The sequence below is a fragment of the Marmota marmota genome, unplaced genomic scaffold (genome assembly GCF_001458135.2).
Source record: "Marmota marmota marmota unplaced genomic scaffold, marMar, whole genome shotgun sequence".
Taxonomy (NCBI): Eukaryota; Metazoa; Chordata; class Mammalia; order Rodentia; family Sciuridae; genus Marmota; species Marmota marmota.
The window spans coordinates 20,743,919-20,758,723 of NW_025999960.1; the positions used below are offsets into that span (position 1 = coordinate 20,743,919).

Consider the following 14,805-nt stretch of genomic DNA (forward strand, 5'->3'; position numbering starts at 1 on the left):
GTACAAAGGCATGGAACTATACCATTCTTGACCTTAAGCTCAAACATTAGCTGTCAGGGATAGAGAATTCTGAGCATGATAAGATAACCACAATGTCTCACAAGTGCTGTGACCTGATGGCCTGTCTGGTTTGGAGAAACTTTCCCACAAATAACCTATTGATAATAAAACTCGAATAACAAACATGCTGTACTAGCTCCAAGTCATTTTTCCTCCTTCAGAGGACAGTGTCCCACATGGTCCCAATTTTCTCTCTAGAAGTGTTTTTGTCTGTCTTAATCTCCCATGTCCCTCACTGGTTTCTAAGATTCAGCTGTGCAGGTAGCAGCAAGCACATAAACTGTGCTTGGTTTAATTTACTGTGAAAGAAACAATTAAAAAAAGTGATTAAGGTGCACATTTTGCTTTTTAGTTAAGTGAAACTTAGTTCATGAGCAATAGAGGGCTTATACCATGAATGAGAATCAAGAATCAATAGTCATGGAAAAGAGGTGAGCTGCATGGCATATAAAACAAAATTGTGGAGGTGATTAATACTAAAGGACTATGCCAAGTTGTATTTTTTTTTCTGAAAGAGAAAGAGAGAGGAGAGAGAGAGAGAACTTTTTAACATTTATTTTTCAGTTTTCAGTGGACACAATATCTTTATTTATTTAATTTTTATGTGGTGCTGAGGATGGAACCCAGCGCCCCCTCACATGCCAGGCGAGCGCTTTACTGTTTGAGCCACATCCCCAGCCCAAGGTTTTTTTTTTTTTTTGAGATTTTTTTTTTTGCCAATTTCATTAGCTTGATATTTATACTGTACTATCAGTTGTTATTGTATCTTGCTGATGTGTCTATGTACTAACTTTCTTCTGCCTAAAATACACACTCAATATGCTTTTATCAACAAATAAAATATTTGATTTGCAAATTTAATATTCTGTGTCCACTTCTCTTGCTCATTATAGTTTTGTTACATTTTCCATGCTGTGGGGTTATATTACTTAGTTAGACATTTCTTTCAGGTTGAAAGAAAATGAGATTGACAATAGGAAGTCCAAATTAATTCAAGACTGTCATGTCTTCACAGTTGTTGCTTGTATTGCATATTTCTCTGATATATAATGTTGAAAAAACATAATTTCTACAAAGCCTAATTAAAATTACTCAGCTTTTCTTTAGGGTGCTCTCATCAGTACAATGCTCTCCAGAGACATTTTAATTATGCTCTCCAACAAGAATCCCCTGTGTCTGTGTGGAGGAGAAAAATAAGCAGATAAAAGTAGTTGGCTTATTTAAGAAAGAATATTTATAAAACCAAGTTTTCTAACTTGAAGGTGAACAAAGTAAAAAAAATTACAACCCATCTTTCTTACAAAAATTGATAAGAAATTGGTAAAATATATTAGAAGGTTTTCTTGTAACCCAGGTCAAGACTTTGTTCTTTTTATAGATTTTGGGGAAACAAGAGACTACCAAAAACTTAATCTTGGATCATACACTTGGCATAGCCCTTTACTATTAATCTTCTCCAAAATTTTGTTTTATATGCAGCTCACCTCTTTTCTATAAGTATTGATTATTGATTTTCATTCATGATATGAGAACTCTCCAATTCATCAATTGACTTTCACTTAACTCACAAGCAAAATATGCAGCTTTATCAACTTCTACTTGCCTGCTTCTCTGTAAGTATTTTCATAATAAACTGATAAAGTTTCCACTTTTTTACTCCTTTTGTTCTTCCACTTTCTTGCTTTCTATTTCTCTCTCTGTCTCTCTTGTTTCTTCCTTATTCCTTTTTTCTTTCCCACTCCTGTCCTTTCTTTTTTTCTTTCATTCTTTCACTCTGTGAAGCTTTGCCACACTCCAGGAAAGCATTATCTCTAGCTCTGGCTCACATATCCTACCCTGTAAGCACTTCTAAACTGTCCATTTTTTTTTTTGCTCTTAAATAATTGGTACCAGGGACCCTTTTATTCAATGACAACTTTTGAAATGCTACCCGAGTTTCAGGCTTACAGACTTTACATGAATTAACCACTTGAGAGTGCCCTTAGAGCTTCTGCCACTGACCAGGGGACACCAGATTTCTCATCAATTCACAAACTCTTTTCCTAGATCATAAATTCCAGAGATTTTTGGATACATTGCCTACATCTATTTGTAGCAACTTCTACCAGTACCTGAAGCTATGCCCCCCTCCATCAGAGTCTGTCTGATGTTAAAAATAGGTTTTCTATTGGAGTCATTTCTACAGTAAGTTCACTGTATATAACAAGGATCATGTGTTCAGATTCCACTTATATGCTATACAAGTTTGTCATTATGTAAGAAAGTCACAGGTACACACAACTTGAGAAGTGCACGAAAAACTCTGAAAACAAAGCATCAAACGTTGTGACACAAAGAAAGCAACCTACAACTTGGGTTTCAGCAGTTCTATTGCTACCATTGATATTATCTCAATGTAAGTGCATTTTTATTGCTTGCTTCATTTATTTTTCTCCTTTATAATCATTGTATAACCTACAAAACTCAAATTTGGTACACAGAAACTCATCTATACAGGTCTAATATTTTTGATTAACAAAAGAAAAAATTTAATACTTTGTAAAAGTATGAATTTGTTTCTTTAGATAATGTATTGGTTTTGAAGGTCCTTATTTATTTATTACATGATTCTCTATACATTTGAATGATGTTAGATACCTGAAAAGCTGAAGAATTTATAAACTGTCAAAAAGTTTCATTTTCAGAAAATAAAATGAACTTGTGGTAATAGAGATACTATTTTACCATAAATGAATATTCTACATTTTAAAATTTCTACTTATTTTTTACACACATATGATCAGATTTTTTAAAGAGAGTGGAGTATATTTGATAGGTATATATTTCTTATGCAGATGCAATTATTAAGCCTAGAAGGAGAATAACTTCATATTAAATGACTGGTGATGTATTAGGCAGATAATACAAGTTATTTTTTTGTATGTGTCTAATACATACATTCAAAATTTGGTACACCTTAGTGGCTAAATTATTTTTTCCTTACAGGCCTTTTATGTTTCCTCACTCAGGAGTCCTAAACTCATTAAAGAATTGTTTCTTATTTTTTATTTTAGACCCAAAAATAAAGAAATGAAAAATCATACATCTGCAACTGAGTTCATTCTTCTGGGATTAACAGATGACCCAAAGCTAAATGTTTTCATTTTTCTCTTTCTACTTTTCACCTACATACTGAGCATTACTGGAAACTTAACAATTATCACCCTCACTCTGGAAGACTTGCACCTAAAAACACCCATGTATTTCTTCCTTAGGAATTTCTCTTTCCTAGAAATCTCATTCACCACAGTTTCTATTCCTAGATACCTGGTCAGCATCATAACAGGTGATAAGACCATTTCCTACAATTCTTGCGTGGCTCAGGTGTTTTTCCTCATACTGCTTGGTGCAACAGAATTTTTCCTTTTGACTGTGATGTCCTATGACCGTTATGTGGCTATCTGCAAGCCTCTGCACTACACAACAATAATGAATAGCAGGATCTGCACCCTGCTTGTCCTTGGTTCTTGGCTGACCGGCTTTCTCACCATCTTTCCACCTGTGATCATGGGACTACAACTGGATTTCTGTGACTCCAACATCATTGACCACTTCACCTGTGACTCCTCTCCTTTGTTCTTGATCTCCTGCACAGACACATCCTTACTAGAGCTCTTGGCATTTATCCTGGCCATATTAACTCTCATTACAACCTTAACATTAGTGATTCTGTCCTATGTGTTCATCATTAAGACAATTCTGAGGATCCCCTCTGCTGAGCAAAGGAAAAAGGCCTTTTCCACTTGCTCCTCACACATGATTGTTGTCTCCATTTCTTATGGAAGCTGCATTTTCATGTATGTCAAAACTTCAGCCAAAGAAGGAGAAGCGTTGACCAAGGGCATAGCTGTGCTCAATACCTCTGTTGCCCCAATGTTAAATCCTTTTATTTACACCCTAAGGAACCAGCAGGTCAAACAATCCTTTAAGAACTTTGTCAAGAAATGTTTGTCAAGTAAATTTTAATGGTAAATAAATTCCTGCCTGGGCATTAAATGGAATGTCACATGCAATGCCATACCAACACAGTTGTATTTGGGCATCGACTCACTAAGAAACTACCTTTCCCTGAATGTTGTGTTCTACGTTATTACATTTCCATCTCAGTTGGAATAGTTAGCATTTTACATTTATATGCCCTGAAAGTTTCTTGAGCATGAATTTTTAATTTTTTTTTGTTTTTAGCTGTAGATGGACACAATACCTTTTTTTAATTTATTTATTTTTATGTGTTGCCTAGTGCCACATTCATGGAAGGCAAGCACTCTTCAATTGAGCCATATAACCCCAGCCCCTGAGCATGAATGTTTTGATGTCATAAAAATGAAAATGACAGTTAACAAAATTACCAGAATTCGGGTTTTAGGGTAATTGAAGAACTTTCTTTTTGAGTACCAAGCCAAAGCTTAGCAAATATTATCATGACACTCTGTGCATTATTTTTTTGAGGGCATAAGCAGAGTACTAACATAAACTCTTCTTTGAGTTAATGTATTCTAGTATGTTTCTATTTCTCTTCCTACCTCTAATGGATCTCACATCATGAATACTGTCTCATTCTATTTAATGCATATGTATTGTGTCTTCATTGTGAATTAAATCCTTTATTGTTGTAGTGCATGTTAGTTAATGCTCTTTGACTCCAATTTCAAAGTTACATAGGAAGGACAACTGATATTTCTAGCAGGCTCCAGTATGCTCAGAAGGATACATTTTTAATGAACTACACTAATGGTTGCCCCATATCCCAGTATTTTCTTTTAATTTGCTATTTCTGATCCTGGATTTTATCTTAGAGGATTTGTGTGTGTGTGTGTGTGTGTGTATGTTATTTGTTTGTTTGTTTTTGGAATGACTCTGTCTTGTCTTTGGTTTTGCTGGATCTGATGTCATATTTTTTGTGGCATGTTAAACCCCTCTGCATTCTATCGTCCTTGCAATTCTCAAAATTTTAATACACTGATGATACCTTAAACTGTTTTTCAGTGTGTATATTGTGTTATTCTTTATATTTATACTTTGTCTCTCTCTCACTCTCTCTCTCTCTCTCTCTCTCTCTCTCTCTAGCTCTCTCATGCACACACACACACACACACACTTTGACACTCTGGAGGGTGTGGGATTAGGAATGTTTAAAATATTCTCTCTTTGGTATAATCCATTTCTTTAAGAGGTTGTTAGTTATAACTTTAAATTTGTAAGACTAAAATTTTGTTCCATATTCATCATTAACCACTTTGCAATATTCTTCTACAGCCACGCATCTACATGTGAAATTATTTCATTTACTATGGGAACACTGCCTTCCTATTCATTAAAATTCTCAGTGCTTTAGTTATTTTTTTCTCCTCCTTAAAAACAATGAGTTTTTCTAACAAAGTTTTATAGAAACAATAATAAAAAATGAAAATTAATAATAATGAAAATGAAAATTAACAAATTTATACTGAGAGTATGAATATTTAAAACATCCATATATCTTGGCCAAAATATTGACTTTGTGTGATTGCAAGAAATGTTCTGCTAAATTGATAGCAACTTCCTTTTGAATTGATACATTCATTGGAATTTCTTCTTAAGCTTTATAGAGCTGAATTTTTAAGCCCATTCAGAATTAGGTTTTTGTTTCTAATTGCTTGACAAGGCCTTTTATTTTTACAGTAGTTGCTTTGGTGATTCTGTATAAGTGAGAGTTTGCTTTGTACCTTTTGATGTAGATATGACTCAAGCAATATGGTATGCAGAAGTCTAGCTCCTTTAGTGCATATGAGAATAGAGAAAAGATGTGCTGTTAAATGTTGAACAATGAAATGTTCATCCACAAAAATTCTAAGATATAAATTTTGTAATGCAACTGATAATAATAAAGCATACAAATATACTTTTTTGCAAATTTCATATATAGAGTTCATTTTTATACAATGTTTTTGTTGTTCTTTTCTAAACATAAGTTCATAAGAAGGTAATATTTGCAATTTAACCACAGTTTGACAAAGGGTATTTCAATCCGCCCTTTATCTGTCTTTAAATCTGATAACATGTAAGGTTTGAAGAGTTGTTAAGATTAATTTTAGATAAATATAATTATGTTTACAGAGTTTATTTAAAATTATGACTTTGTTCATTGACTGCCTACCAAGATTTTGAAAAGGTTAGCACTGTGGCCCTATCCTGTATTCTCAGAATTGAGGACAAAGGGAGCTCTGTTAGGTTATTGAAAAAAGTTGTATTGGCTGTAGGCCTGAATTCTTAAAATATGCACATTATTGCAATTTTATATGTTCTTTAATAATATATTATCTTAAATGTACATTCTAACATGCTATTTTGACCTATAAATATCAACCAGATATAAGTAATATTACACAAAACTTTTTTCTTAAAATTAGAGCATATTCATCATTGAAAATTTATTATGATATACATAATACCGACAAAAAAATCTAAACTTATAATTATTTTGTCTAGAGTTCCAGTTATAGGACAAAATTTACAAAGCAATGAAACGATATGAGACTTTTTGTATTGTTATAATATTCAAGCAGAAGAGCAAAAGAGAATATCAGAAATGTAAAAAAATGTAAATATGAAATGGTATAATCAGTGTTAATGTTATATGTATACTATGTTTACGTATATACATTAATGATAAAGATACATAGAAAAATAAATATTGAGAAAAGAAATTTATATTGAATAAAATGAAGCAAAATTTGATACTCTTAATCAATCAAAATTTATCTAAATAAATTTATTCCACAAGTCAAACAGTAAAAATTAGTATAAATTTTTCAAAGTAAAATTATTAAGAAATATATACCTTTCCTCCTTTCTTTCTTTCCCTTTCTTTTTTTTTCTTCCTCCTTCTTTCCTTCCATTTTTCCTTCCCTCCTTTTTTTTTATTTGCAGTTCTAGATATTGAATCCAGGGAAGCTCTACCATTGATAGTATCATTGAGCAATAATTCTCAACATAAAATAATTTTTTTTCTTTTGATACAGGGTCTTGATAAGTTGACCAAATTGGTCTCAAATTTATAATATTTTGCTTAGATTCCAGAGTAGCTGGGAACACATGCATGTACCCCATATCCTATACAATGTATTCATTTCTAAGTGATGCTATAATTAAAAAAAAAAGAGAAATGAGGTGACTTAAGACATTGTATTTTAAGGTGTCTCACTGCAATTTCCCTGAGTTGTTGGAATTCAGTGAGATTCTTAGATATGTAAATTCATATTTTTCCCCAAATTTGAAAATTTTAAAATTATTTCTCAAACACTCACTTTATGCCTTTCTATTTCCTTCTGGCTTCCCATAACGCATGTTTTGGTACAGTTGGTATTGTGCAAGATCTGTAGGCTGTGTTCTCTTCTTTGTTTTTTACGAGGAATGGAAGCACCACAAATATGTTTGAAATCATATCATGAGTTGATATTCACTTTTCTTTTTACCAATAAATGTACCAAAATTCAGAGCATGGCCATGTCAAATAAAACGTCAATTAGAAATTCTGGGATTTATAGATTACTCAGCATTATGAGCTGTGATATTCTCCTTTATGCTAACCACACATTTATTGCGTTTAAATGGCAACACAACCATCATCATTACATTAACACTACCAAATCTTCATTTTTTTCTGGGGAATTTCTCTTTCGTAGAAATTTTGCTTATAACAGTCTGCATTCCTAGATTTCTCATTAGCATTGTTATGGGGACACAATCATTTCCTAAATTCTTGCCTGGCAATTTATTGTATTTTATTTTATGTGTTTTCTTTGGTGTTTTATTTAATGCTTTGTCAAGCAACAGAATTTTTTCTTTTGTCTGTCATGCCCTGTGATCACTATGGGGCTATCTGCAAACCTCAGTATGAAACATCTATTATGAGGAACAAAGTCTGTAACAATCTTGTAACCAGCTCATGGTTAGCTAGTTTTATCATTATGTTTCTCTCAGTGATCTGGGGCCTCCAGTTGAATCTCTGTGACTTCAACACAAATGAAAAGAGTCCATCAGTGACTCTTCTCCTTTTTTGCTGATTGCCTGCCACAAAATTACTAAAGGACTTAACATTTTTCTTAATAGTCACACTCATAGTATTTTAGCATTATTGATTCTTTCCTACATACTCATCCTTGGACGTCTGAAGATCCCCTCTGCCCTGCAAAGGAAAAATAAATGTCTTTTCCATTTGTTCTTCCTCTATGATTGTGGTATTCAGTCCTTATGGACTTTGCATGTAAAAAAAAAATGCCATCATGGAATAAGGCGGTGGGTGAGTAGAGGCCAGACCATATTGATGGCTCTGCCTTTGAACTGGATCAACAGTTGTGCAGCTTCACAAGGAGTCAGGAGAGCAGAGCTCTATTCCAACTCAGGCAAAGCACAAAAATAATGGAGTTTTAGAAAAATAAGAGAGTTGCAATGGTTGGGTGAGTGTAACAGTCTACAAGAGCACCTGGATTGTGGCTGCTCAGAGGAAATGGGGAACTCCCTTTCTGAGTGCTGGGAGGAGGTGCAGATATCATAAAGATCTCAAATATTACAGACCACACCAATCAGACATATATGCAATTTGCAATTTTAAGTATAGAACTACAATCCTCCATACAAGCAGATCTGCACTGGTGAGGTTATCTGAACTCCCTGTTGAAGACAGTGAGAACTGGGACAAGGATTGCATCTTAAAAAAGGGACAAGATTATTTGTAGAGAGCATGAGCGATCTATACCCCTTTCTGCATCTTCTATGGTATTCTTGACATCCCCAGGACCCAGAAGACTACAGCAGTACATTTCTCATTTTTTTTCCTCCCTTTTTTCTCCTTCTCTTTCTCTCTCATTTGAATGGCAAGTCCCAGTACAATAATAAGACCAGATGGAGATGGGGAGCAAAGGAGATAATATTGGGGATTGAGACTGAAAAAATAACATTATATTCACTTATGAATATTCAAAAGAACCATATAATTATATAAAACTATAATGTATTCATACAAATGAATTTTAAAAAATTCAACAGGAAAAATGAGTCCAAAAGAAATATGATAGAAATCTTACAAAGTCTCACCATTAGAAAGGGGGAAGGAACTTTTTTTTTTGGTTAGAAAAATCATGTCCTTCATTAAACGTGCTCTTAAAGTAGACAATCAACCTAAGTCACCAGTATTTCTCCCCCATTTCTGCAGATTCATTTTTTGTAGCACATCCAGGTAGATATAACACAATTCCAAGGATTAAAATAAAAATCAAATTCAGCATACACAACAAACATATTATATTTAAAGGATTCAGTAACTGAAACAATGTAACAGACCCGAAATTGTCACATAGAAAAATCAGACATAGACAATAAAAACAGCACAAAAACTTTGCTTACTTGGTTTCTAATGTGAAAGAAACAATATTTTAAATTTTTTTTTGTTAAAAAAATTTTATGTTTTAATTTTAATTTAATTTGTTAATGTTTTAATTTTAATTTAATTTGTTAATGCATGAGAGTTGAGTGTATGTTGATATATTTTCACAAACATGGAGTACAGGAAAATATTTGAGGAGTTTTTACAGATATCAATTTTATGAGTTTTATATTTATATTATAGTCTCAATTTTCATTGTATCTTGCTGATATGCCTATAGCTATCTTTATCTTCCCTAAAATACATACCCAATATGCTTTCTATCAACAAATAAAGATCTGAATGGCACAGTTAATATTTGTTATGGTTTGCATATGAGGTGTCTCGCATGAATCACCACAGAAATGTTCAGATTTGAAATGCTTAGATAATGAGAGTAGTAACTTAAGCAGACCATTTTAATTTGAATGGATTAACAGGATGGTTAGGATATAAGTAGGTGGAGTGTGGTTGGAAGAAGTAGGTGACTGGAAGCATGACTCTGGAGTTTATATTTTGTCCGCAGTGCCTGAATGCATCTCCCCACCCCCATTTCTCTCTCTCTCCCCCTCTTTCTTGTCTCTCTCTCCCTCTGCTTCCTAGTATCCATGAGGTCAGCAGCTTTTTCTCACCACACATTTCTGTCGTGATGCTCCATCTCATCTCAGCCCAGAGTAGTGGAGTGAACCAACCATGGTCTGAACTTACAAAACTGTGATCCAAAGTAAATAGTATATCCACTAACTGTTCTTGTTAGGTATTTTGGTCAGAGGAATCAAAAGCTGCCTAACACAATATTCTTGAGGTCTCTTCTCATTCTATTTTCTACTTTTTTACATGTTCCCATGAAGTAAGATTATATTACTTCATCAGACTTTTGTTTCAGGTTGAAAAAAAGACAAGATGGACAATATGAAGTCCAAAGTAACATAATACTGTCATTTCTTTATTGTTATTGCTGCCATTGTACATTTTTCTGTTATTTAATATTGAGGAAAATTTTCTAAAATAAGTCTAGTTAAAGTTACTCAGCTTTTCTTTAGGGTGCTCTCATCAGTACCATGATCTCCAGAGACATTTTAATTCTGCTCTCCAGCAAGAATCCCCTGTGTCTGTTTAGAGGAGGGGAAATTAAAAAAAAGAAACAGATAAAACAAATTAGTTTATTTAAAAAGAATATTTATAAAACCAAGTTTTCCAACAGAAAGGTAAAAAAGAAGTAATAAAAAATTACAACCTATCTTTTATTAATGCTTCCTGAGAGCCAAGTAAAATGTATTTCAGGTTTCCTAGCATCTAAGGTCAGGACTTTATTCTTTTTATAGAAATTTTGGAAACAAGATACTAAATGCCTGATCTTGGATCATACAACTTGATATAATCCTTTACTATTAATCATCACAACAATTGCATTTCATATGCCATGCACTTCACCTGTTTTTCATAACTATTGATCCTTGATTTTTATTCATGGCATGTGTTCTGTCCTGATTAGAAACTGTTTCACTTAATTCACAAGCAAATTTGACATCTTTATTACCTCTATTTGTCTCTTTCTTTGTAAGTATTGGCCCTCAAAATAAAAAAAAATCCCCCAAAGCCACTTATTTTGTTTCTTTTATTTAATGATTTCTCTTTCTTACTCCCACTCTCACCTCCATCCCTCACTCCCTCCTGCTTTTTCTTTCCTCCTTTCTTTCTTCCTTCCTTTATTCTTTCCTTTCTTTCTTTCTTTCTCAGAATTTTTTCCAAATTCAAAGAAAGCATTATCTCTGGCTGTGAAATCCTGCCCTGTAATCAATTCTAAACTGTTCATTTTTCTACTGCCATCTCCAACTTCAAACTTATAGTTCTACTCTTAAAAATAGTAAGTTGGTAACAGAGACACTTTTACTCAATGACCATTTTGCAATGCTACCTGTGTTCCAGACTTTCAGACTTAACATGAATTGAATACTTCAGACTACCCTTAGGGCTTCTTCCCAGTATACAAGATTTCTCATCAGGTCCCAAACTCTTTCCCAGACCATAAAGAGTGGAACTTCTTGGATACTTTGCTTAAGTCTGGTTTTAGGACCTTCTCTGACTACTTGAGGCCATATTCCCATCCCATCAGGGCCTCTCTGATGTTAGCAATAGATTTTCTAATGGGGTCATTCCTACAGCAAGTTCACTGTATATAACAAAGACCATCAGCCCCAATTCCACCAATATGCTATATATTTGTCATTGTGCAAAAAAAAATAGAGATAGGCAGGCTGAGAAGTATATGAAAAACTCTGAAAGTAAAGTGTCAAACATCATCACTTAAATAAGAGTAACTTAGCATTTGGGTTTCGGCAGTTCAACAGCATTCACATGACTATAAGTGCATTTCTTCTTTCTTTCTTCATTTCTTTTTCTCCCTTTTCTAATAATTGTATAATATACATTTAACTTTGGCCCTCAGAAACTCATCTATGCAGAGATAAATTATTACTCAATTCAGAAAGGAAAATTTTTAATATTTTGGAAAATTCCGTGTTCGTTTCATTTGAATTATATAAGTAATATTTTCAAAGTCCTGGTTTATTTGTAAAATTATTAATCCTATATACTGTTAAGAGGGACACTGAGTATCATGGAAAATTAAGAAACATACTTCAAAATGTTCCATGTTCAGAAATTCAGAATGTGTGTTCGTTGGAATAGTATTTTAACAACAAAAGTGTATTTTAGGTTTTAAGAATTTCTATGTAGTTTTTGCACACATATGGTCAGATAAGTAAAGGAAAGTATGGCATATTCAAAAAGTATACCTTTCTTATGCAGACCCTCTTATTATACCTACCAACAGACTAACTTCATATTAAATGGCTAGGGATGTATAAGGCAGGTAACAAACAGATTATTTTGTTGTGGTTAATGTGTATTTTTTTAAAATTAGTACATCTTTATGGTTAATTTATTGTTTTTACATGCCTTTTATGTTTCCCACCTCAGGAGACGTGATGAAAAGGTAGTACTAACATCCTTAAAGAAATGATCCTTATTTGCGTTTTTAGACCTGGAAGAAGTGAAAAATAAGAAATGAAAGATCAAACATCTGAAACTGAGTTCATTCTTCTAGGATTAACAGATGATCCAAAGCCAAATATTTTCATTTTTCTATTTTTCATTTTTCTAATTCTCACCTACATACTGAGAATTATTGGAAATTTAAAAATTATCACTCTCACTCATATAGACTTGCACCTAAAAACACCCATGTATTTCTTCCTTAGGAATTTCTCTTTCCTAGAAATCTCATTCACAAGAGTTTCTATTCCTAGATACCTGGTCAGCATAACAACAGGGGATAAGACCATTTCCTATAATTCTTGCATGGCCCAGTTGTTTTTATTCATACTGCTTGGTGCAACAGAATTTTTCCTTTAGACTGTTATGTCTTATGAGCATTAGGTTGCTATCTGTAAGCCACTGCATTACACAACAATAATGAACAGCAGGATCTGCATTCTGCTTTTCATTAGTTCCTAGATGACTGATTTTATCATTATGTTTTCGCCTGTGATCATGGGACTACAACTGGATTTCTGTGACTCTCATATCACTGATCACTTCATCTGTGACTCCTCTCCTATGCTTCTGATCTCCTGCACAGACACGTCCTTACTAGAGCTCTTGGCATTTTTCCTGGCCATATTAACTCTCATTACAACCTTAACATTGGTGATTCTGTCCTATGTGTTCATCATTAAGAAAATTCTGAGGATCCCCTCTGCTGAGCAAAGGAAAAAGGCCTTTTCCACTTGCTCCTCACACATGATTGTTGTCTCCATTTCTTATGGAAGCTGCATTTTCATGTATGTCAAAACTTCAGCCAAAGAAGGGGAAACCTTGACCAAGGGCATAGCTGTGCTCAATACCTCTGTTACCCCAATGTTAAATCTTTTTATTTACTCCCTAAGGAACCAGCAGGTAAAAGAATCTTTTAAGAACTTTGTCAAGAAATGTTTTTCAAGTATATTTAAATGGTAAAGAAATCCATTGCCTAAATATAAATAGAACCTCATATCTAATGCAGTATTTTGTAAAACCTTTATCTAGATTTCGTATCAGGGTGATACTACCTTCATTTTTTATTCTACATTTTATTAATTTGGGCTCTGATTTAATGATTTCCTCTTTTCTACTGGTTTTGAATTAGTGTTTTTTTTAATTTCTCATTTGACCCATTCCTCATCCAAAATGGTATTATTCAATCTCCGAATTTTAAAATGGTTTGTTTTTTATTTTGTTATCAATTTAAAATTTCATCCTATTATGATAGGATAAGATAAAAGATATAACCTCTACTTTTTTGTATAAGACTTGATTTGTGCCCCAAAATATGTTCTATTTTGGGCAAGTTTCTATGTACAGCTGAGAAAAAAGTGAATTCATTTGTTGTGGGATGAAATAGTCTACAGATGTCTGTGAGATCCATTTTTTTAATAGTGTTGTTAATGTCTAAATAGTCTTCAGGTTTTTGTCTGAATAACCTATCTATTAATTGGAGAGAAATAGTCACATCACCTAATATTATTGTATTATAGTATATCTGATGATACTATATGTATGATTTCTTTTATGTAGTTAGATATGTGACAGAAGTATTTACAATTGTTATATGCTCTTGTTGGATAGTTTCTGTAACCAATATAAAGTAACATTTCGTGTCTCTTCTGATTAATTTTGTCTTGAAGTCTGCTTTTTCAGCTATGATAGTAGTTACTCCTGCTTGTTTTTATTTTCAGTTTCATGGCATATCTTTATCCACTCCTTCAATTTCAACCTACGGCTACCATTTCCTGTGATGTGAATTTATTAAAAACACCAGATGATTGATACCTGTTTTAACCCAATCTATCAGTCTGTCATTTAACTGGAGAGTTGAGACCACTGACATTCAATGTGTTTATAAAAATTATCATCATTTCCTGCCATTTTATTTATTTATGAAAAAAATTAAACCTTTATGAATTTGCATGTCATACATCTACAAGGGCTATACTAAACTTCTCTGTGTCACTGGAATTTTAGTATATGTGCTGCCAAAGTGTACATCTTACCATCTTTTTTTAATAATATATTGTTCTAAATAAATATTTTGAATGGTTTTTTTACCTATAGATAAAACCATATATATAATTATATATGGATAATATATACTAAATATTATATAATATATTATATATGTCAGTTTCATATATATATACACATATATATAGTTATACATATATATATATATATATATATATATATATATATATATATATATA

At 32.8% G+C, this 14,805-nt stretch overlaps 1 protein-coding gene, 1 non-coding gene and 1 pseudogene across 2 annotated transcripts; 2 read left to right on the top strand and 1 right to left on the bottom strand.

Annotated features, from left to right (window-relative positions):
* The first annotated feature begins 3,129 nt into the window (after positions 1-3,129).
* LOC107148769 (olfactory receptor 6C76-like) lies at positions 3,130-4,065 on the top strand. Its single transcript, XM_015493493.1, has one exon. It carries the CDS (start codon positions 3,130-3,132, stop codon positions 4,063-4,065), a length of 936 nt encoding a protein of 311 aa, XP_015348979.1.
* Positions 4,066-12,571: 8,506 nt separating this feature from the next.
* Positions 12,572-13,522, top strand: LOC107148770 (annotated as a pseudogene).
* Positions 13,523-14,484: 962 nt separating this feature from the next.
* Positions 14,485-14,588, bottom strand: LOC125616695. Its single transcript, XR_007347440.1, has one exon. It is a non-coding gene; the product is annotated as a U6 spliceosomal RNA (small nuclear RNA).
* Positions 14,589-14,805: the final 217 nt, after the last annotated feature.

Coding starts and splice junctions, on each gene's coding strand:
- LOC107148769 (XM_015493493.1), top strand. CDS start 3,130: ATGAAAAATCATACATCTGCAACTGAGTTCATTCTTCTGGGATTAACA.